The sequence below is a fragment of the Amblyomma mixtum genome, chromosome 2, assembly GCF_055824585.1.
Source record: "Amblyomma mixtum isolate Tamu chromosome 2, ASM5582458v1, whole genome shotgun sequence".
NCBI classification, from domain to species: domain Eukaryota; kingdom Metazoa; phylum Arthropoda; class Arachnida; order Ixodida; family Ixodidae; genus Amblyomma; species Amblyomma mixtum.
In genome coordinates this window covers 85057954-85082360 of record NC_143013.1, presented here as the reverse complement: position 1 = coordinate 85082360, position 24407 = coordinate 85057954, and the positions used below count along the sequence as shown (strand labels likewise).

General features: G+C 46.2%; 2 protein-coding genes across 7 annotated transcripts in view; one reads left to right on the top strand and one right to left on the bottom strand.

The window, feature by feature from the left end:
• LOC149359987 (uncharacterized) overlaps positions 1-11638 on the top strand; it is a 270465-nt gene extending 258827 nt beyond the window's left edge. For all 6 annotated transcript variants that reach the window (XM_089572102.1, XM_089572105.1, XM_089572101.1 and 3 more), the window contains 3 exons: positions 123-895; positions 2595-6299; positions 7667-11638. In XM_089572102.1, the coding sequence (XP_089428228.1) occupies positions 123-895; positions 2595-6299; positions 7667-8294 (5106 nt within the window). In that variant the 3' untranslated portion in view covers positions 8295-11638. The remainder of the gene's footprint in view (positions 1-122; positions 896-2594; positions 6300-7666) is intronic.
• Positions 11639-17021: 5383 nt separating this feature from the next.
• S2P (membrane-bound transcription factor site-2 protease) lies at positions 17022-24132 on the bottom strand. Its single transcript, XM_089572100.1, has 9 exons — positions 23961-24132; positions 23569-23841; positions 22941-23044; positions 20611-20857; positions 19831-20014; positions 19671-19732; positions 17940-18126; positions 17740-17815; positions 17022-17317 (listed from the first exon to the last, which is right to left on the bottom strand). Exons 1-9 carry the CDS (start codon positions 24027-24029, stop codon positions 17092-17094), a joined length of 1428 nt encoding a protein of 475 aa, XP_089428226.1. The 5' UTR covers positions 24030-24132; the 3' UTR covers positions 17022-17091.
• Positions 24133-24407: the final 275 nt, after the last annotated feature.

The window sequence follows — 24407 nt, the reverse complement described above, 5'->3', positions numbered from 1 at the left end:
AATCTTAAATGGATCAAGACAGTTTTTGTTATACAAGCAACTAGCGGATTCCACCGCTTGCTCAGTGGTACAAAGCACTATCTTTTGCCAACAAAAGCCTGAAATGAGTCTCACTTGTGCAGGTTGACTTCCTGATCAAACGCAAAAAGCACCACAAAAGAAGAAACACAATCTCGGACGGGAACTCCAAGGAGATTGCGGAGGCCCTCACCAGCCGCAAAAAGTCTGGCACCCTGGTCAAGACTGAAGCACTGATTCACAGCTCGTGCCAGACAGACGACGACCTGCTGCAAGCGCCAGCAACCACCACCAAGTCAGGCGGGCGGAGTAGCGGCAGCGGCATCAGCAAGCGTCGCACTGAAGAGAGCCCGTCTTCAGGCGAACTTTCATCCTCTTCGTCCACCACGACCGAGACGAACGTCGCCACCAAACCTGAGAAGAGGTTGTCCTTCTACGAAGCCATGAACTTCAGCAGGCTCGGCCGTGACTGGAAGTTCCTCAAGAAGTCAAACAAGAGCAAGGAGGCGGACAGTGGAAGCCACGGGGCAGCAAAAAACGAGGCGAGCAGGGCCGCGGAGAGCGGCACGTCCACTGGCGGGAGTGAAAAGAAGAAACGTTCATCTTCACTGCTGCCCATCTCGACCAACTCTGGCGCCATGACTGTGGCGGTGAAGATGCGGGAGACATCGGCGCGGACGACGGTCAAAGGGGTTGAGGACGGCCAGTCATCGAGCGGAAACTGGAGTGCCAGCAGCAGCACACGAGCATCGGTGGATTCAGACCAGCAGCAGTCATCGGGGCCGTCACCCGACATGATCCCGCACAGCCACTCGGAGAGCTCGCTGGGCAGAGACTCACTCTTCTCGGACAACACGCACCACAGCACGGACGGAAGGTTGGTCCAACGCACTGAAGGTTGCAAATTGATAAATGGTGCGGTTTGAAATTATAAGGAGGCATCTTTTTTCGCGGGATTTGGTTTTCTGCTTGTAAATGCCACACCAGTTTGGTGCTGTGTTCCCCAGGTAATAGACACTGTATGTTGGAGCCCAATTATTAATGGCTACAATGACGATGAGTACTGACAGTGAGTACGAGTGAACATAGTGCAGTCATCATAATGCACATTAGGGGTATAGCAGGGAGCCTTAGTTCGAAGAAATGTCTGCAAACGCACCACTCACTCAAAGCTAATCTGCAGGTGCTGCAAACTCACATGCAAAGACATGCTGCAGAGATACAAAAGTAGAACGTTAAGCCCTCCATCGCTGTCATTTACGTCACAGGGAACGTGAAAAGGGCATGGGTTATGCAAATACTTGAAAAATTTGCTGTGTGAAGTGCAATGTCACCGTTGAAAAATTTGCTGTGTGAAGTGCAATGCCACCGTTGAAAAATTTGCTGTGTGAAGTGAAATGCCACCGTGCCTTGCAGAGGTTTTAAGGTTACTGAGCTCAGTAGCATGAGAAATCAATCTCGTAGTACAAAATATAAGACAGAGTAAATACTCTTTCTGTGGCATGGCTGCCCACCCTCGTTGTCCACCGCAGTGGTCTTCGAGGTTCTCGTGGTCACGATTTTATTTGCATTGCATTCAGGTAAAAATCGGTAAAGTCCTCTCCCTTTCTGCCGAGTTATAATTTATTTTATTGCATTAAAGGTGCCACAAAAATTGCACACAGGGGGAGGTACTGGTACCTTCTGTACATGATAGAATAGTGATGAATAAGGAATAAGCAGTGACAAGAGTTTTTGTTGTGTTATGCTGGTAGGTCATGCTGTATCCAGGATTTCTGTGCTGAAGCAATACATTCTGTTACAACGCCCTTACATAGTGCAGTGCATCCCTGTATAACTTCTATGCAAGGCACGCAGTTGCACAGACACTTTCAGCATGATTTTGATTGTTTCTTCTTGCTAAAATTAGCCAAAACTGGCTGCTGTAGTTGTCACTTCAGCACAAAGCTTGCCAATTTATCCAGTGAATAAACATTAGCTGCTGAATGGCTGCGATCTTCCACACACAAAAAGAGCCGTAGCAGCCTGGTTTTCTTTGTTGGCTGTTAACAAACATCTGTACCGAGATATTTCAACCAGCTAGGCTGATGTGGTTTAGGAGGGGCCAGATAAATAAAAAGCAGCCGTCCATATTATATGACTGGCTAAAAGGTGCTAAAAACGCAACTTCCTTGCCATAGGCACTGAGGGGTTGTGAATTGTAATCATTGGCTGAAGTTTCATGCCTTGTGATGAAGCTATTGTTGCGCACCGATACCAGTATAATGTTTGTCAGGGGCTGATTTATGAGGGGGGTGGGTGCAGGAGGGCTCATTGACCCCCCCCCCCCTTCCCTCCCCTCTCCATGTGAAAAATTTGGCATAGAAATACAATGCTAAATTCCATTTCTTGGCGAAACAAGTTGAAGAAACATATGGCTCAGAAGGAATGCCCCCCCCCCCCCCCCCCCCCCCCCCCCCCCTTGTAACCGCCGCCTCCAAGAGTGAGCTATAAATCAGCCCCTGTTGTTAGTTTGCTTTGCACACAAAATTGTTTTATTTCTGACAGCAATTTTTGCACACTGTCACATTTTGCAGGTCTCATGATGGTACAGCAGCAGGCTACACATCAGACGCCTCCGTTGCCCTGACAGCCACTACAATCGCTTCGTCTTGGAAGCAGCCCGGTCCACTTACCGCCCGCCCCAACTTGAATTCCACGTCAACTGACCAAGAGAGCCAATCAGGGACCATAACACCCGAAGCCTGCCATTCCGACTCCAAATCATCCTCTTCACCTGGAACTCGCAAGATTAGTGTTGGCTCTGATCCATTTACAAACCCGATCGACGACGGTGACTCTTCCGTGTACTCAGTTGACACTGATGGCTATTACACATCAATGCACACTGACAGCGGTCTCAAGCATGGCCTCGCAAAGTTTCCCGGTGACCAGAATGGAGGCCTGGCTGCTTCCGGTGACAGGGGTTCACAGACATCGATAGACACCATTGGAAACCTAAGTCTAAACAGCTTCCTCTCACAAAATGCAAATGATACCGGAACCGACAATTGCTCGATTGCAAGCACTTTGACGCAGCGATCGAGGGCACCGCCACTGCCACCTCCTCGAGTGTCCAGTGCACGAACACTGTCACCGATTCCTTCACAGAAAGAGAGCTCTCCACCAGTGTCTGGAGGTGATATATCAGAATCCGACTGCGAGGTTGGGGAAAGGCTGAGGCGAAAGACATCCATTGGTTCATTTAGGTACCCTTCTATATGTGCAGTGTCTCCTGAACCTAGTGACGAAGACAGCTGCCGACTGGATGCCGAGAAACAGGCATCTAGACAGAGCTCGCCTTTGTCTGAACCTTGCCCCCCTCGCGCACCGGCAGTAACTGAGCCAAGTAAAACATCTAGTTCTGGACCCACAGTGGAAGCAAAACGTACTAACGCTGGAAAAGATGCAGATGACCCTTCGGCAAGGCTCAACATGTATGGTGTGCAGTCTGCACGCAATATGGCATTCCTCAACGCAGTGGTCTCTCATTCAGGTGCAGCTGTTACCCCTCAGCCACAGCCTGTGCTTGGTTCATTTTCGTCTGCTGAGAGTGAGCAACTGCAAGGAACATTGCCCGGTAATCCAGAAAAGGGTGACGTGGATGTGGCCATGCGAACCGTGCCACGAAATAACGAAGCAAAACGGAGCCCACTACCTGCGCCAGTTCAAGAGAGAGCTAAAAATTCTGAGCCAGGAGCATCCCTAGCGGTGCAGTGCAGTTCGGCAGCTGGAATTCCTGACAGTAGGGAGCAGCCTCAGCTGGTAGCAACGTCGACTGATTCACAAGTTGCGTGTTCATCCAAGCAGGGAAGCGCATCTCCCACCTCTGCCTGCACGCCATTCTACCTAAACAGGCCATCCTCGTTAATGAGCAAAACGCGGTCACCGTTCCTCTCTTACCTGTCCAAAAACTCATCGCCTCCAAAGACCCCAACTATGCCAAGTCCACCGTCTCCTGCAAAGTCAGCAGGTCGTGATAAGAACACTAAGCAGCTCACTTTGAGTAGTCCGAACTCCAGTGCACAGGACAGGCCTCAATCCTCACCCGAGCCTTCCAGTCCCCAGAGCAGTAGCTCACAAACAAGTCCGCAGACAACACCTCCTGCCGTGCCCCCTCCTCCACCGCCACTTACATACAGCAGCCGGGTCCTGGAACAAGGATCTGCAAGACAGCCAAGTGCAATCAGTGAAACAAACAGCGTTTTTGCGCAGGCACCTCCATACAGCAGGGCAGGTGCAAGGGTGACTCTAGACTCTGAAGGCAAAGTCATTTACAGCTCTAACTCATTAGGAAGGCATCGTGATGGCTACACCGTTGGCTACCAACTGCAGAAGGTGCCTTCAGGAAGGACAGGGCTAGCAGAGAAGTGCATGACATTACCTGCATCGATGCCTCCCGCAGCTGGCTTGAATCAGCGTGCCTACGTTCGGCTGGATCCCAATGGCAAAGTAGAGACCTATACAAGCAGTACAATCCCAAGGACACGCTACTCTGTATCTGGACCCACAGTGTCCCCGGACAAGAGGCCACTCTTGCAGTACAGGGACGGTAGGTTTACACTGAGCAGTCCCACAAATACCACACCTGTGCCAAGCACAAAGCCTCAGCAGCCGCTGTCTGGTAGAAGCACACCGCAATCTACTGCATCAGGGTATTTTCATGGCGGCACAATATCTGGTAGGAGCACACCTCAGCCCGGAATGTCGGGCTACCTGACCAGTCAGTCGTCAGGAAGAACAACCCCGGTGCAACGTCCGGCATCCATTTCAACTCCTTATTCTAACAGGCCATCCGGTGCCAGCACACCTGTCTCTGACCACAACTCTTCAGGCCGTGTGACCCCACTGCACCACTTTTCACCCATCAGTGTACCCTCAAGCACATCTCCGGGAAGAAGGACGCCACTGCAGCCTTCTCCGAGAGAACCAGTTGGAGCCAGGTGGGTGTCGGGACTGCCGCCTTCTCCGCCAAAGTCATCCACTACGTCCCCAAACATGGCACAGCACCCAACACCTTCACATGTTGTTCAGGCCCCCGTGCCACGGCTTCAACACAGTGGCAGGACCACTCCAGTTCACCAGTACCCGTCGCCCTCAGAGGGCCACATTCCACACCTTCACAATGGCAGTCCCAGTGCTTCCAGTCCGGTGACCTCGTGGAACCCTGGCCAGATGCCACCGGTGTCTAGAAGCACTGTGAGGAGCTCAACACCGATTATGCATTACCCACCCCAGGCTCATCAACACGAAAATAGCGCTGCTTACGCTGCAGTGGCAAGGCAGGTACCAGCCCAGGCCTATGGACAGAGTTCCCGTGACGAACGTTTAGTAAATGGAAGGTTGACGCCAGTGGACAGTTCTCGTCACAATCCTGCAAATCAGTATAGGTATCTGGAGAAAACCAACGTTTCTCAGGCAGTGCATGATCATCCGGATGGAAACATGGCGAGGCCTCAGTACCCATCTTACATACCCAGAGCTCCTTACCAGCCTGGTCAGTCCCTGATAAGAGGACCTCTGGGCCAGCAGATCAGCATGATGGGAGCTGCAAGAGGAGTTGATCCGAGAGGTTCCATTCCAAACCATGTTCCACACGCTGCAAACGGCATTCATGAGAACCGTACTTATAGACAGGGTGGGCCGCTGCCCCAGGGTTATCCCACAAGCCCTTCTAGGCAGTCACCAGTGCCAAGGAGTCCATTAAGCTCAACCCGTCTTTTGGCTCCTGATCACAGCAGGGGAGAGCACGTGCCACCACTCCAAAAGCCCATTTCATTGGCCACGTACGGACAGTATTCTCAAGGACCCACACAACAAAATCACGGCACACAGAACTTCAGGCAAATGCAGAACAGTGTCGGGCCAGGCCACCTCGGATCGAGGACAGCTTCGGACAATCAGAGGCAAATGTCTCCTGGAGTGTACATTCCAAGCTCTTTGCAAAATTCCTACCATGGCATGGTCCATGCTGACCTGCCTCTGCCAGGCACAATGGAGCCTCCGTACGGCTTGCGGGACTTGCGCAAGGAAGGCTCTCCTACAGCTCTGTCTTCCACCAGCCTGTCTAGCTCTGGATCCGAGAAGTCCCCAGATAGCAGCAGCAGCACATCAATCACACGGGAGCTGGCACCACGCAGGCCCATGTCTACGGAAGACCTTTTTGCTGCCATTCATTCATCCAAGAAGAAGCATGGCATTAAGACTGAAGCTGACTTGGCCCAGTCACCATTGTCATCTAGGTAAGGGTAGTAAAGTTCTGCAGTGCATGGCTTGTAGCATTGTTCTTGCTTTTTGAACAAAGAGTACCTTTTTGTCTCCTATAAATAAAGATGTTTAGCAAAGCCTCTTGTGCGCTAATGGTGGGAATAATGACTACTGTATAACCACAGCAGGTATGAGCATTCGCTTCTTTCGTAGAAGATGCAAGCTTTGATCCTCAGTGCTGCTGAGTACTGACCATTTCTTTGATGGGTACAGACTTTCCCCTGGCCTGGTGCTTGGCTTCTCTGGGCCGAATTTCTTGGAAATAAGGGTCTTCACCCCTTAGCTTGGGCATACCAAACATATGTTTGGTGCAAGAGGGCAGCTTGGGCCAAAGGCCGTCATGGCGCAAGGTATTTTTTCTTTACATAAAATTGGGTCCAAGACCCGTTTCCTAAGCATTTCACCCCAAATAAGCTGGGCACCAAGCCAAGGGAAAGCTTGTTCCTATTGAATCGCCGGTGGGCAACCAATCGCATTGGGGTTCAAACACCAAACTTGTTGTCATGGTGTTCTTTGGCTAAGTTGCCTTTGTGCTGTTAAAGGTCAAATCATCATCGTCCTTTTGTATACAGTATGTGCTGTAGACTCGGAACTAATGCTCTGTGTTGTGCTTCTTAATTACTTAGCAGTGGAAGAGAACATATTTTTACTTGGAGTAGTATCCTCATATTTATCAACTAGAGCTCATCCAAAGGAAGGCAGTACATTTAATTTTTAATAAATATAGAAGGTCTGACTCTCCAACACAGCTCATGAAAGACAATAGCATTCTGTTGCTTCGTACACGCAGAAAACTTAACTGTATTTCTTTCCTTCATAAAATTATCTCAGGCAAGCTTAACATTTCTCCCCCTTCATTCATCAAGCATTCCACTGCTCGAAGGACCCGCCATACTAGGGAGCACTCCTTACAGCCTCTTTTCGCTAAAACAAACTCATTTAAGCACAGTTTCTTCCCTCAAACAATAACAGATTGGAACTCACTCCCTGAATTGATTTTTAACTCTCCTGACGTAGAACAGGCGCTAAAAACATTTTTGCTTGAGTAAAAAGGAAGTGACTCTCCTGTATTCAATTTTAAGCATGTATTTCTCTTTGTCGTTGCTATGTTCATCTTTTAAGTTCCATTTTTGCTGTGTGTCACATGAAATGTTTTCACGTGGTGTTGTGATTTGTGTTTTCTTATGCCCCTCCTGCTTGGGCCAACGCTGGCCTGCAGTGTTTTGAAATAAATAAATAAGTAAATTATCACAAACAAAACAGTTCAATTACAATGCAGAGCTGGGTCATTCCGCATGACTTTCTGCAGCACTTGGAACACGCGGGAACCTTGTAACTGCAGGTCGAGCTCTCCCCTGGTTGTGACAAGCCGTCCGGGCACACCAAGCCGGGGTGGCCTTGCCGAGACGGGCTTCCTGAGCCCACGTGGGGCCCGGGACCGCCGCAGCTGGTCGGGTGATGTGGCAGCCGCCCGTGTCTGCAGCCCGCTCGAGCGGCGCTCACTCGCCAACGACCGCCTGGGCCCTGCCAAGCCCACCAGCCTTCTCGACTTCAAGAAGCTTCTTCTCCAAACCAAGACCTCTAGCAGCCAAAACAATGTGGCCAAGAAGTCAGCTGTCGAACTGCTGAGGCCAGGCTCTGGTGGCCGGAGGACAGCTGGCGAAAATACGGTCCACTCGCTCCCAACGTCGCCGGTCAACACCCCGAGCCCCGTGGAAAGTCCGAGTAGTGGCGGTGGGGGCCAGGCAGCGTGGACGTCGACAGTGCCTTTGAAGCGAGGCGGGCGGTCGCGGTCGTCGCTGCAGCATCGCTACGACCTCATGTACCCACCCATCTTGGAAGACTGCCAAGAGGAAGGGGGCGAAGGGAGCAGGGCTAGCGGAACAGCGAGCGGCAAGGCTGATGGTGACGTAGGTGTCACCTCCGGAAGTGTTCAAACGCATTCCCCACCCTCCAGCACCTGGGTATGAGTGCCGGTGTGCGGTTAAGCGAAATGATGCTGATGAACTGGTGGTGTTGCACACATGCCGGAGCTTTTAAGGTGCATTATGTTCTCAAGAGCGTCCTCTCTTAAATTTTGAACCAGACAGCCTGCTGTTTGTCAGTGTTGTTGCTGAGGTTGTGATTGATTATAGGAGGCTGGTATGAGAAAGAGGGATGAAAAAAAATATATTTAGGACTACACTCTGGAAGAATGTTGATCACAGGGTGTGTCATGTGTCTTGAGAAACTTAGTTTGCCTGCTGTCTCTCAGCTGTGTTTCTGGTTTCGGCATTCCTGCATCCTTTCCAGGCAGGCATGTGTGTTTGCCTACTGTGTAGCTCTCCGAGCTTCCATATTTATCATCCGTGCATTTTTTGGGCAGCCAAAGGCTGCATCACTACACATCAGATGGGCCTCATTTTACTAGGGAATTTTAGCAGCCACCTTTGGTTTCTCTTTTTTTTTTGTCACAAAGCTCTATCAACCTTGTTGTCTTCAAGTAAAGTATAGAGTAAGCAGAATTTTGGCTCACTTTAGTATTAGAAAAGTACACTTTAGTTATAGAAATGAACTGCTTGCCTACAAGCCTGTGGAAATACAAATGCATTGGTTGCTGTTAATTGTTTTGGTTTTAGGTTTGTTTGCACATGTGAGGACATTAGTTTTGCGTGTAGTTGAGTGGTCATTTGCATTGTTTGAGTTAGTCATTTCGTAGCATGCAGATACTTCCGGTGATAGTAACTTTCTGCGTATTGCGGTGCATTCAGTCAGATGTACAAAGTATTATTATGATGGAACAACAACAAACGGATATAAAGCAACCTCGTTCATTGAATGGCATTCCGTGGGCAGGCACATTGACATTTAAATTTACCGTTCAATGACCTTCTCGTTCAAGCTGCAGGTACAGCAGAGCAGCTGAATTTCACATCTCGAAATAGATTCTTCTGTCCGATGACATTGTTGAACTTCACAAAGGTGTGCGTGACGTTTGGTTTATCATTTACCTCAGAGAGACTGTTAACGAAATCATTTTTCGAGCATTATGGTTTTAGTACAGATGGTGGTGAACTGACCCTTTTCTGACTACATTTCATGAACATTTTCATGCTTTCGTACTGAAGGCCCTTAAGTACAATGGCTTGGTTTGCAAATTTTTTTTCATATTGAATGAATTATGTACATAAAGTTGTGTTCCAGAGTTGTATGTACATCGGCCATCATAAGTTTATGAAACGCGGCTTTGGTGAAGAATTTTAACTTCTTGGAATTCAGAGTGCATTGGCTGCAATTCATGGGTGCAGTAATTTGCACACCCAGAATTAGGTTCCATTCATTCATTCCAGGCTGCATTCAGTGATGGTTCTGAATAAAGTTCCTTCGCCAATGCTGTGTTTCGTAAACTGTTGACGGCAGGTGCACACTTTACTATGCCTTTCGGTGCTTGGTATCATAGAGTTTATTTTTGCCCAATTTCAGGGGAAATTTGGGATGCAGATGGCTATGTTTTTGGTTCCTTACTGTTGCAGTACCAAAGCTGGATCTGGGTGAAAGCTGCATGCCAGCAGTCATTTTACACAACACGCACTGTCTTAGCTATAGGGACATTCTCAGACTGCGTGTGTAGCCCCGGTAACTATTTCAGAGCACACAAGGTGTGCTTAGTTTCATACTCATGTATCGCAGGGTCGCTTCTTTTTTCATAAATGATCATAAAGGGGTTTGAGCAAAACACGTTTATGCTTATGCTTTGGCCGTCTTACACTTCACAGCTTAGGCACAGTGGAGCCCTCTTCATTACAGAGGTTGCTTGATGCTCTGAGCTGAATTCTAACAGTTTTTAACTGAAATACGTGGCAGCTAAGAGAGACAGTGATCATTCAGGATTGCCTGGGCAGGGAGTGCAAGCATCCAAATGTTTGCACTCTGAACCGTGAAGTTACTGGCTGATGTGTTCTTGGAACCTTTAGTTAGCCTTAGATTTTTCTCCCACTTTGTTTCTTTGATTCACTTCCTCTCTCGGGTGTGCCCGCACTTCAGGCATGCACTGCACCTAAGTGTCACGCTGAACCTAGTTCTGCAAACTAGGTGTGACAGTGTGACTTCATTGCTTTTTTCCTCTACCCCGCGACTGGTTGCGCGGCGGTTTGTTGTTTCATTTCAAGCAGGTTCACAGCACAGACATAGTCATGTATGTGTGGAGTGTGATTGGAATCATCACTTAGCCTTCATGCACAGATGTGGTGTGCGTGTTTCACTGCAAGGATGATGAAGAAAGCTAGCTGGGTCAAAAAAAAAAATTCCAGCAGACCTTTGCTTGCGAATGCCTGACTGGAAGCCACTGCATAGCTTTATCTCTCCTTCTGCACCGTTTGCACCACAGGTGGAACGTTTAGCCACCGCCATTCTCTATAGCAGTCTTTTTGTCCAGGAGTTTTAGAATGTGGAACTTATGCAGGCGTAACCCTGGTGACTTTGTCATGCAGTTCATTTCTGGTGGTTTTGTTGATTTCAGACTGTGTGTCAATGACCTTGATTTTGTTGCAGCTTATATTCAAACAGCAAGGGTAAAATATGTTTAAAAAAATTTGATTAGCGAGCATTAATGTAGTAAAAGTAAGCGAGTTTTTCTCAAAATACCTGACAGCTACCCTGTTTGTTGACTAAATTTTTTTCAGGAAATTCATACAGGTAAATTGGGATTGGGTCACTTATTAAGTTAGCCTCCGCATGGTGTTTTGATGACTTTTGGTGCATGTTACCATTTTCCACTGCTGACATCGTCGCCGGGCTAAACGCCTGCACATGCTCTGATGGTGTAGGGAGCCCTGTGCATTTTCTAGTCTCGCCTCTCATCCTTAACCTCGAATACTTGTTGCTGGAAGCCTGGGAGCTCTTTCTCCAAATTTTTGCCCAGTGTGCCTTAGGAACATCTTTTGCTTCGGGGATAGTAAAAATAGTGTTTGAATGAATGTTGAGGAGGATCAACTTTCTCTCCTCGTTGCGAGTTTTACCGGTTCTTTAGAAGTGATGGTCTCACAGAGTACACATTTACTGGGAATGGGGGAACCAAGGATATGCTCGCAGGACCGATCCTGTGCTAGAGGCTGGTGCGGGCCTGAAGAAGTGTACAGGACAAACTTATTTTTATTACGCATTCAGGGTTTCACTCTTCTTGGGTGGCATTGTGCGCATTGTGTGTAATGTTAGGAGCAGTTGCTGTCCTCAGCCATGTGTGAATTGATGTTTTACAAGGTGGCTGTATCAAAAATGATGTCAGCCCTGTTCTTCAGATCACTTTTAATCAGCATTAAAGAACATTTCATACATATGCTGCCTGGTCTTATTTGGTTACTGATTACAGATATTTTTAAACTGAAACATCTGGCCTTTGAGTGTGCTGGCACCAAGACCCACACTCACTAATTTGGCCACTGTCTGTTGGACAACATACGGATTGCTCGGGAAGTGCAACCGGGTTCTCACAATGTCCACCGGTGGCAGCACTTGCCATCATAGGACAGTGATGCATCACCTAGCCGCTGCACCACTGCGCTAGGAGCTAGTGGTACGAGGACTTCCAGCGATACCTGAATTTCAAGTCGAGAATGACCAATTACGCATATATGAGCATTAACCTATTAAAGGGACAGTGAGGAGAGCTCTATTAATATTTTTTTTAAAGCAAAATCCGATAGTACGGCATTTCATGGTTTTGTTGCCACTTGGCTGGCAGCGAAAGATGCATTTATTTCTAAGAAATTTGGATTCGAAGTTGAAAAAGTTTTTCCCGCCGCTCTGATTCAAACTTGGGATTCTCTTATGACGACACAGGACTAAGTGACGCGAAACATGATGTGCACATTACGTAACGCAGACTCCGTGATTTCTGGCGGCCAGCAGTGCGGCCTAGCAGCAGCCGAAAAGAAAGCTACCGCCGGCCGCACATTGAAGGCATCTATCGGCTATTGAGGCCGTCGCTGATCCCGCTCTCGAAGTCGTTAACGAAGTTCTCGCAAATAGACACCTTTAGCATACTGTGTACTTTGTTACCGTTAGCGGAATACCGGGAGCCCGCCTACCGCCGGTGAGCAGGCGCTGATTGGTCCCGATGCTGCAGGCGCGCGCATAGCTGCCAGGTATGTGGCACCATCTGGCGACATCAAGGAGATTTGCACATGCATTGGCTGCACCTCAGTGATTCGTGGCTTCTCGTGTCCTAGTGTTGCTACAACCATTGGTTCTAGCAACACTGTCTTGTTCTATGACGTCATCACGCTTGTACTTGCGAGTTTGGCCTGTGGCGGCGATACCTGTATTTTGGTTCTTGCTCTTTTCTATGTTACAAGAGCTTCGTTGTCAGTATGAGTGGCGTTTTTGTAATCAGGAGCTGGTATTCTGTCGCTTCAATTTCTCCTCAGTGTCCCTTTAATGCTATCGCATCATACCTTCAATGCAGAGCTTAAGTGTGCCCTGAAGAACTGAAGATGTGATGAACATTTGTATTAACTTACGCTAAAAGTGTAGAAGCAGGTGTAAAATATGACTGCCGCATCTTACAAAAAAATATGAAATCCAGTTTCAATTGCCTGAAATGTTTGAGCACAAATCTCTCTCAACCAATGTATGTGTTTTTGTGCTTTACTTTGAGCATTCCTAGAAAACTAGAAGGCTACAATTAACAGAGGTCTGATGTGCAAGAAAAATGTTGTGTAGCTCATGTCTGGAAAGCATTTATTAAGGTTGAATTTTTGCATAGACCCTGGAAGCATAACTTCAAAATATGTGCCATCACTTAATCTTTATGGTCATGCCTTCTGTAGGGCAACACAGCATATTTACTGCGGAGGGCAGTCTAGCGCAATCAATGTGTATTGCTTGTTTTATGGACCAAAGCTTTCATAGAAGCTCCATTAAAGGGTTGGTTAGTGAGTGCTATTGAAAATGAAAAATACAATTACAAGGCTTTTACATTTTTCTTAACCACATTAATAATTTATTCTAACAGTTAGAGCTACATTAAAGGGTTGGTTAGCAAGTGCCATTCTTGGACAATATCACTTAAGAGGAAGAAGCGGTTTAGAGGTTTGTGCACTTTTCTCACACTCGTGAATAGTCGAATCTGAACACTACTGCCATGTGTAGGACATAGAAGGCATTCCTTTTTTTCTCTCGAGCGAAGCTTTGGCCTCTGTCCACTATAGGTGAATACTGGTAAATAATGTATGTTGGGGCGAATGTTGAACTTAATCTTTAATTACACATATAGGAAGAAAGCAAAAGCCACTTCCCTAGAAAGCAATGCTCGGTTCTATATAAAACAGTTTCTAAATTTAATGCCTCGGGCTCAGTTCAGAAGTGCAGTGTTGAATGGACAAGGGTCTAGTGAATCTGCTAAACTTACTTTCCCTGTCCTTATCTTGAAGAATCTGCACTAGTGGATCAAGTTTGGGTTGGCAACTTTCATGTGCAGAGGCTATCCCTGTAATCCCTACTCTTCCGCAAATTATTTTAACTGCAGTGGGCAGAGGCAGTTCTTGTACTACCTCAATGAATATGCTCTAGCAGGGGCTTTTTATAGCATCAGGGAATCCCAATGGCTTTCCAGAGGTGCTGAGGAACCATGCGTGTTGGCTTTAAGGGCAAGCGGGTGCAAGACGGCGTCATTCGAAACGCGGGCACTGCCGCGACCACGGCTGTTGCTGTGTGGGAGGGTGCGAGCATTAAAGTATCGGAGGCTTGGCTTCGCTAGATTGTGGTGCGTGCATCTGAAGCATTGCCTCTTTAACAACGTCGACGTTACCGCTGCTTCTGTATTTTAGCGTACCGTCAGCATTTTTCTTTGGGAGGGGATGGGGAGGGAGGGGGCAGGTTATGGTGAAACAGTTTCAAATTTCATTACAACCATTATATATATAAAAAAAAAATTCTCCAGAGTTCTCTAACTCCTCTCTTGCTTTACATTTGTGCAGATAAGGTAAAATAGTCATTTTTCCATCATACTGTCATCCCTACTGATGCCCACAACAGCATAAGAGAATCTGACTGCAAATACACAATTCCGGGAAAAATGCTCAAATCTGCAATTTTTCGAGGAATCGCAGGAAACTAGGGGCCTTATGGTTGGGGAACACAAGCAGCACTACAAGGAATTCAAGGACTATGCAGTTACCCTGTGCGCTATAGCCAAGCAGCCTTTTTCTAGTAGAACAGCAAATTCAAGACAAAGTGCACGCGTTTCAGTTTGGTCAAGACAAAGTGCACGCGTTTGTTTGGTTTATGGAGTGTAAAGTCCCAAAGCGACTCAGGCTATGAGGGATGCTGTAGTGAAGGGCTCTGGAAGTTTCGAACACCTGGTGTTGTTTAACGTGCGCTGACATCGCACAGTACACGGGCCTCTAGAATTTCGCCTCCATTGAAATTCGACTGCAGCGGCCAGGATTGAACTCGCGTCTTTCAAGTCAGCAGCCAAGTACCATAACCACTGAGCCACCGTGGTGGCCCACTCTTTTCATTTGACCAACCAGAATATTTCTATTATGCATTTCATCAAAAAGGTCCCCCATTTTTCTGTGATGAAAAATTTTAAATTCCACGAGTTCATAATGAAAAATCTGCAATATTCTATGAAAAATATGCCGCATACTCCAAATATATCTTCACTGAAATCAAATATGGCTGTTCAAGTTCAGGGTGAGGTAGTGCTTGGTATTTGCTTCACTTCCAAGATTGACACTAGTGTGACTTACTGCCTCTCAGTGGCTGAATTAACTCTGATGATGTCACAGTGTGCTGTACTTGCAAGCAGAACACAGCTCTACAAAAGATCGGTACTCACCTGCCATTCAGTTCCACTCCTGGGTAGTTTGGTACCGAAACATACATTAGGTTTATGGTTTATGAGGGTTTAACGTCCCAAAGCGACTCAGGCTATGAGTTGTAGCCGTAGTGGAGGGCTCCGGAAATTTCGACCACCTGGGGGTTCTTTAACGTGCACTGACATCGCACAGTACACGGGCCTCCAGAATTTTGCCTTCATCGAAATTCGACCGCAGCGGCCGGGATCGAACCCGTGTCTTTCGGGTCAGAAGCCGAGTGCCATAACAACTGAGCCACAGCGGCGGCTTGCAACATACATTAAAGGGACACTGAGGAGAGCACTATTAATATTTTTTTAATAGTAAAATCCGATAGTTCGGCATGTCATGGCTTGGTTGCCACTTGGCCGGCAGCGAAAGATGCATTTATTTCTAAGAAATTTGGATTCGAAGTTGAAAAAGTTTTTCCCGCCGCTCTGATTCAAACTTGGGATTCTCCTATGACGACACAGGACTAAGTGACGTGAAACATGACGTGCGCATGACGTACCGCAGACTCCGTGATTTCTGGCCGCCAGCAGTGCGGCTATGGTGGCTAGCATAGTGCGGCCTAGCAGCAGCCGAAAAGAAAGCTACCGCCGGCCGCACGTTGAAGGCATCTATCGGCTATTGCGGCCGTCGCTACAGTCGCTTCGATTACGTTTGCACTGGCGTTTTGCCAGCGTTACAATGAATCTCGTTCTCGCAAATAGACACCTTTAGCATACCATGTACCTTGTTACCGCTAGCGGAATACCGGGAGCCCGCCTACCGCCGGAAAACAAGCGCCGATTGGTCTCGATGCTGCAGGAGCGCGCGTAGCCGCCGGGCACGTGGCGCCATCTGGCGAGGTCAAGGACATTTGCGCATGCATTGGCTGTGCCTCAGGGATTTGTGGCTTCTCGTGTCCTAGTGTTGCTAGAACTAAACACTGTTTTGTCCTATGACGTCATCACGCTTGTACTTGCGAGTTTGGCCTGTGGCGGCGATACCTGTATTTTGGTTCTTGCTCTTTTCTATGTTACAAGAGCTTTGTTGTCAGTATGAGTGGCGTTTTTGTAATCAGGAGCTGGTGTTCTGTCGATACAAGCCAACTTCAATTTCTCCTCAGTGTCCCTTTAAGTTAGCAAAGAAAAATAAATAAAAATAAAACCACCCTGCCTGCACCACCTATAGGGCTCAAAGGGCTTGGTACCACAACAAGAGGAAGCCTCCAGAATGGATGCTGAGCATTATTCGAAACTAGAAACTCATCTTGCCACTACTATTACATTCTTTTCAAGACACCGATAACATGATTTTTTGCTAGAAGAGTGTGAATGTAGGAGGCTGTAGGAGGAATGTAGGAGGGGGCTAGGACCTTTCGTCAGGTACTTGGTACCTTCAGTCCCAGTCTTCGCTCGCGATGATGAGAAATAAAGTTCAAGTTCAAATGTGTTGTCGCCAGAGCGATCATGCTTGACGCATTAGCTTGCTCAATCACGGAAGGGAGCAAGTGTGTCAAGGCATGAGCAGAATTTCGTTCATTACCAAATTCTTTCTTTCAAGAAAGCTCGGACGATTAAATTAATCGCATTCCCTTGCACTGTCATTCCTACTAATGTCCACAATAAAATATAGATTAAGAAAAGAATGTGACTGACTGCCAAGATACAATACCATGCAAAATGTCACCATTTTTCGCAGAATCCTGCGAAAGTAGGGGCCATAACCATAACTGCGTGACATTCAAACGGAGCTGAGGCAATTCAATGAAATTGCAAATTTGGGTCTCAGTATGAATTTGCGAGCGCGAGGAGTAAACACTCTATCATGAGGATGAAGAAGGAAGCAATACAGTTTGTTACATCGTGGGACAACATGCAACATGAATTGTTTATTTACATTGTGGTGCTATGTACATACTGCCGTCCGGTTGGGCCTACAGCTATCTTTGGCCAAAAAGTTTCCACAAGCCAAGGACAACGTTGGATGCCAGTAGAAAAGTGCCACACAACACAATAAACAGGTACACTCCTTTTCTGGAAGACCGTAGCCATGGCATTGGCTGGACCAGCAGCTTTACCAGTCCCTGTGTTATCCACTGCCCGTCGAGTGCAATGCACGGAACAACGTTCAGTAGGGCCAAAGCACCCGAGAAGGACAGGATGTAACTGTGATGCAAAGTTAAGGCCACAAACATTGTTTTTCATTAGATCTTGCATTTTCGTATAACATTAAACATTGTTTTTAACTTCATCACAAGTAATGTAAAGACAGCAAAAAGTGCATCAACTGTTCTTGGACTGCAAAAGAATAAAGCACATTAATTGGTTTATTGGGGTTTAACGTCCCAAAGCGACTGAGGCTATGAGAGACGCCGGAGTGAAGGGCTCCGGAAATTTCGACCACCTGGGGTTCTTAACGTGCACTGACATCGCACAGCACACGGGCCTCTAGAATTTCGCCTTCAAGAAATTCAGCCGCCGCGGCCGGGATCGAACCCGCGTCTTTCGGGCCAGCAGCCGAGCACCGTAACCACTCAGCCACCGCGGCGGGGCATAAAGCACATTAATATAACCACAGAAAAGGATACTGTAGAAAGACTTCATAGACATGCACCGGTAGCACAGACAAGTATGTCTGCCGTGGAACCCACTTGATGACAGAAACTGTAAGGAGTAGGAACATGTTGTTATGCACAACCAAGCTTAGTACGAGGCCAATGGAGCAAATGGGACAATAACTGTCGTGCTACAGGAGCAGGATTAAAATGAGACAGTGGCTAACACTCACCTGCCTGCCAAAGTTCTGATGGTGAACCAAGGAAAAGCATTGTTTGCCAGTTTGCCCTCCTGACTTCCACTAGCTTGGTACCGTTGTCCAGTACCGGCTTCAGGCAGTGTTCGCTCTGTGAGCAACTTGAGTTGCAATACCGGACAGCTGTTTGTAGCGTATGCCTCGCTGGTAGGCACACGTTTTTCTGGAATACCAAAATGCGCATTGTCTCAGAGATGTAGTTAACATAATTTTCATTCACTGCAGAAACCATGGTTAAAGCATAGCACTAAGGCATGCTGCAATACAAATGAATGCATTACGAAATGCTGCATTTACAAATGCCGACTGAAAAATCGGAAATAACCTGTAGTGCCACAGCTTCCGTACCTCACAAATCCAAGTCCTTTAGCACAGCAAAGTGATGTAATATATAAGTCTACACTGTAGAGAAGGGTCCAAGTGATGGATTCATGAGGTGCCGCTGCTAATAAAAGTGTACAATAAATTTTTCGCCGCCATTAAGTCTCTTGAGTGCGTTGTGGTTAAGATAATTCCTCTCCTCAGCAGGAATCACTAGTCCAGCAGCCAGCTGTGACATAATAGGAATGGATTATGCTAAGTGCGAACTATGCCTGTGTGAGAAGGCAGAAATGTGCCTTAGACCAAGCAGCCGTACTAACCCTACCAGACAAAATAACTGACTCTTAAAGGTGCACTGAAGAGGAATCTGAACTCGTCTTTTTGCCGCGGGAACTCGATCTACACGTTCCGAGCATTCTTGGAAACTTCGACTTATTGCCCTGTGTGGCCGATTTCCCTAATTAAATCAAATTAACGTCCGGCTCCCGCCTTTACTTTTTGAATTCTCCCCGTACGGTGGGCGGAGTCGACCAACGCGTGGAGTGCTTTTCAGCCAGCTCTGTGGAGGCTTTGCTTTCGCTTTATTTTGTTTTTTAGGTTTCCGTGAGTAAATAGTTTCAGTCGCAGATAATATAACTGCAAAGCGCTCGTGTTGTCCAAGTCTCTTCTCTGTCCGTGTTTTTTTAGCGCTTGTACGTGTCTGCTATGAACCAACTAGCCCAAAGGTCTGTGCTCCTGCAAAATAAGCCCGCAGAAATAAAAATACGCGCGGACTATTTGCTTCTACGTATTACTACGTATTACTCCGCCGATGGCAGAGCGGCAAGCCGCCACGGGACTGGGTGAAAGGCACTCCACGCGTTGGTCAACTCCGCCCACCATACGGGGGAGAATTAAAAAAAAAAAGCGGAAGCCGGACGTTAATTCGATTTAATTAGTGAAATCGAAGTTTCTAAGAATAAATCGAAGTTTCTAAGAATGTTCGGAATGTGTAGACTGAATTCCGGCGGCAGAAAGACGAGTTCAGATTCCTCTTCACTGCACCTTTAAGCAAACACTACCAACTTAAATGACACTAATGGCATAAGAATAACACGCAACTATAAGGCAGACTATGCTAACCCATAAGTTAGGTACTCAAAGTGCGTCAGAGAGACTCGTAAAGCACGAAAAACTAAAACGAAGCGTGTGAGTACGAGCTGAGGGCGCCATTCTGATGTTACTACTCTGTCTAAAAGATGAACTTCATCTGGAAATCTCTCAAGTGGTAATAGTGAAAGCCATGGTCATTGCATCAAACCATGCCAGCAACACGGCATTCAGCTATACTAACCAATTATTAATACGTAATGGATGCACTCAGAAGTACTTTGTACCAACCCTTACTTTTTCTCCGAGTTCCACGTAGGTGAAGCAGAGGCTGTTGTTGGATTGTCCGTGGCAGCAGTCTTTAAACAACGGTCACAGTGAGAAAAAAAATATATATATATACAACAACATAGCCACATTTACATTTGCCACAGTGCAAGTGATCTGAAAGGGTTACCTTTTGGCGACCATGTGCCCTCAGATTCAACTAGAGTTTTCTTCTGGCAATATCCATGCTGTGGAAGTAGCAGTGTCTGAACCAAGCAAGCCTTCCAGGTATCTATATCCCTGACATCACAGCCATCAATTCCAATGATGTGGTCTCCCGGCAGCAGTCCACCAGGGCCATGTGCACCAGATTCCTGAAAGGAAAGCACTTGTGCTTTGACATCGCTGTGAAATGCATGGGATCTCGACTTAGCTGCGGCTTACTTCTTTCACTTCAAAAATCTAAAAGCCTGCCCTGCTTAGAAGCACTGAAGTGAAGAAGAAAAAAAAAATCAATGTCAGACGTAGGTACACATTTTGGAGATTTACTTCTAGACTCCCATAACTGGGACTTGCAGAATTTAAAGTTTAATTCTGCCAAAAGCCCAGCCTGCAATAAGTAATTTACAGATCCCTTTTCCTTTATGTGCATGTTTTGGCCCTCACAAACTATCATGCAGTTGTGTAGCAGCAACAATCAACTCTGAGCTTTTAGAGAGTACCTTCGAGAACAGTCAAAGGACAGAGGCAATAGTAGCACAAACACAAAAGTCGATTCCACAGTGTCCGTTAGTTGCCTTTATAACTTAACTGCAACAAACATTATAACAAACTTAACTTCTCTCGCTCTCTCCTGCCTACCCCTTTCTCACTAAATGCACATTTCTCACAGCAAAAAATGTGGTCATCGAAGCTAAATACAAATTCTGCACTCGAAGAAGGGACCAAGCACAAGTCACGTTTCCATTACCTTCAGCACTGAGATCACTGATACGCCGGCATTTTCTGCATAAAACGGTGCCAAGAGGAACTTGTTTCCAAAGAGAAGCAACAATGCCAACAATGCGGCTACTATGTTGTGCCACACTCCTGCACAGTATATCTTCAACTGCCTCCACGGAGACAGCACTGAGAGCTGGTCCCTCGGGAGGTCGACAAATGCTCCAGGAAATATTCCAAGTACGAATAAGCCACAGCCTTGAATCCTCACATTTTCCCTGGAAAGCAGGAGATTCACTTATGAGCACCAGGAATGTGCAGATTTCACTAATGGCAGCAGATGAATAACAGTCTAATGTTAGGTAGTCTTTAAAAGGACACCGAAAACAAATTAAAGTCAGTCTATATCAAGGGATTACAGCATTTTAATGATAAATAAGTTACTTCAATTGAAAACGCGGCTTTTATGAGCTAGAAAAGACCAAAAGATGGACTACATATTGCCACCACACTTGGACCACACTTAGTTTTCACAGCCGCCGCAGTGGCTCAGTGGTTATGGCGCTCAGCTGCTGACCCCAAAGACGCAGGTTTGATCCCGGGCTGTGGCGGTCGAATTTCGATGGAGGCGAAATTCTAGAGGTCTGTGTACTGTGCGATGTCAGAAGGGAAACTGCAGCACTTTTTTGAGAATTTCACGATATTCAAGGATTCAGAGCTATATAAAGCATGCCAAGTGTTCTTGCACTAGCATTCAAAATAATGACGTGATCAACGATTGAATTTTTCGCTTCTCTTCAATGCATCGGAGGAGTGCGGGGAAACTCAGTGTGATGTCACAGAAGGTATGATTTCAATTTACCGCTGTCCTCAGCCACACCCTGCCCTGTCTCATTAGAGGCTGCCAAACAACTATCTGCAGGGTTTGCCTTCGGTGGCGTAGGTTTTTTTTTCTTCAAAGCAGATGTTTGTGCGTTGGAAATGTACCGATACCTTCGATGACGTCATCATGTGCCCCCCACTTGGCGTTGTGCGCTGCGGAGAAGCTTGAAGGGCGTCCAGATTTTAATCGGTGATTACTTTACTATTTCAAGTGCTAGCCCAAAAAGACTTCGCATGCTTTACCTGCAAGTTTCACACATTCGACCCTCTTATGCTCGTTGATTTCTAAAACTTATGCAGTTTCCAAAATTTCCAGAGCCTTTCACTACGGCGTCCCTCATAGTTTGAGCAGCTTTGGGACATTAAACCCCTATAAACCCATAAACATAAACCCACTTAGATTTCACAAGCAAACTGTGACATCACATACTTTTTGTTCAAGGATTTTCGAGGCTACATCGCACCACCATCCAATCCCAGTTTGCGATCATAGAGTTCCTAATTCTCTCTACACCATTATCAACATCACGTCATCATCAAGTAATGAGAAAAAATATTCCTTCTCCAACTCCAAACTTTTCGGTAATAAACGTGCCTTTTCCTGACCAATGACAACTAACAGAGCCATAAAAGTATATATTATGGCTCTGTACTATGAGGACTGTTTGGTTTTTAAAGCCAAACAATTGGAATTGGAATTTGCTAAGAGGAAGAGTTGGATGGAGTTCACCCCAGTGTCCCTTTATACAAGTAACCGGCTCTATGCAAATCCGGGAGAAACTGGGTTCAGAGTTTATTGCATGAACCCACAGGTAAGAATTGGCTATTTTTTCTGGGGACACATATAAAGCTGCTATGCCAATGCTGGTTCAAAACTGGTTAAATATACTGTGAGGCTTTGATGGAAAGTTTATAACAATCTTTTACCATAAGCTCAGGTAAGACATCAATGCAAAATTAGATGAAAAACACTGGCAACTAGAGAAAAAAGCACTGGATTTGCAGACATTTATTTCAATCATCTTCAATCATCGGTTTTCTTCATTTTAATTTTCATGTTCGTCTTCAATCAGAAAAGCTGTCATCAAACTCTCAACTTAAATTAATGCTTAATTCGTAAGCTGAGTTGAATGTTTTTTCAGGAGACAACTCGAGAAAGTGCCAATTTGCAAATGTGCCAAAAGTTGAAGACATCACATTCTTTTGGTCCCACTTTATTACTGTGGTCTCCAAAAGCCAGGAAATGCCCAGCAAAAAAAAAAAAAGAAGACATTAACGCAGCGTAGGTGATGTGGCTAAAAGGAAGCAACATCACCAGAGTGGTACACTGAAAAGAATGCACTAGGTTGGCATCACAACAATGCAGATTCAAAGCATATCATGTTCTCATCTTCCCAAATGGCAAAATGCCAACCTTGTGTGGCCTACCATCATATTAAACAATAAGAAAAGAGTATGAGAAAGAAGAAAATAACATACCTCACAGCAGCTAAAGCATGACCAAATTCATGGAATATGCTGCATACAATTAAAGTTGCAATGTAGTAGAAGATGTCAGATAATGGAAGATTGACACCTGGCAGCTGCAAATGAAGACATGGAAGTGAGCAGTAGGCAGAGCAATACAGACCTCCATTATAGATGCACTCTTGTCTTACTAAGACGGTATTCTGCGATACACGAAAACTTAGTTTCTTCAGCTGAGTTTTACCTCTGTGCACGCTAAAAACAAAACAAGAAAAAGGGAAAGAAAGGAATACGATACTTGCATGTATTTGTACAGCAAGGTTTAGTCCTGCAAGAAACAAGTGAAGAAAGGCCTGAAGCTAAACGAGGTGTGCATTTCAGCCTCATCTCGCCCTATATTTTGTGATGTTTGTTTATCAACAATGAAGAGACGACTTTACACATAACTACAGCATTCATTTTTTCCTCTCTCACATTGGAACTTTGACCTTTTTGGTTGACACTTGTGCGTGAAGCAATAAAATGCTACCTGTGGAGTAGGTTCCTGCCCTTTACACGGATCGAGCACAGTGACAGCACAACAAACGGCTAAGCTTGAGCCCTGCTGCAACACGATCGTGAATGAAATTGAGACACTTGCGCTAGGTTCAAGGACTTGAGCCTCTTGCGTCCCGGTAGCGGCACTCCGTAACATTCCTGAGGCAGTCTTCACGAGCACCCAAACTGCGGGCACGACGCACACAAGGCTCGCCACCGTGCCTGTAGTGAACCACCAGTGCAGAAAACGCGGCTTTTTCCGTCCAATCTGGTGTACGACGCGGTTGAATCGGGTGAAGTAGAACTGCACGCGGAGAAGCTTCAAGCTCATCCCACTCCGCTCCAGCATGCTGACGTACGGGTACAGCAAGCATGACTGCAAATGTGCAAGAGAAAAAGAGAAGACAGAACATGCGACCGACCGGCGGCTTTATTTTTCACACCACAGTTACTTCGGCACGCAAACTACAAGGAAAGCAGCGGTTCTCTAATTACCTTGAAGACGCAGTCAGTAAAATTTACTGCCGTCCAGAAGAACAGTACACATATTACGAATGGAATCATATTTGGAGAATGATGCAACAGCAACTTAGGTCGCAACTTAATGCCCTCATCAACGGGAATCGCCCATCTTCCACTCGTTGCCTGAGCAACATGACGCTTCGCAGGTTCGCAGTAAATATGCAGATTTTCTGCATTTTTGTTTCAAATAAAACAACTAGATCAAAAGCTACAATTAAAAAGTAGACAAATTATCAACGTGCATGTTGTTATTTTTTTACAAAACTTAAAGTGTAATAGATGAAGAGGCTGTGATGTGTGATGCAAGTGGAAAGTAAACTATCAATTTCTGTTCTTTTCACCTTGTTACGGGACTTAGTCTTTTCGGAGTAAAAAAATGAGCTTGTTTTTATAAATATTACAATATTATGTTGTACTGCT

What these genes read in the sequence shown, in the direction of transcription:
- S2P (XM_089572100.1), bottom strand. Translation starts at nt 24,029, where the DNA reads ATGATTCCATTCGTAATATGTGTACTGTTCTTCTGGACGGCAGTAAAT. An exon ending in TTACTGACTGCGTCTTCAAG is followed by an intron (nt 23,842 to 23,960) that starts GTAATTAGAGAA and finishes GCACATTTGCAG; the next exon opens with TCATGCTTGCTGTACCCGTA. An exon ending in GTCTATGAAGTCTTTCTACA is followed by an intron (nt 17,318 to 17,739) that starts GTATCCTTTTCT and finishes TTTGCATCACAG; the next exon opens with TTACATCCTGTCCTTCTCGG.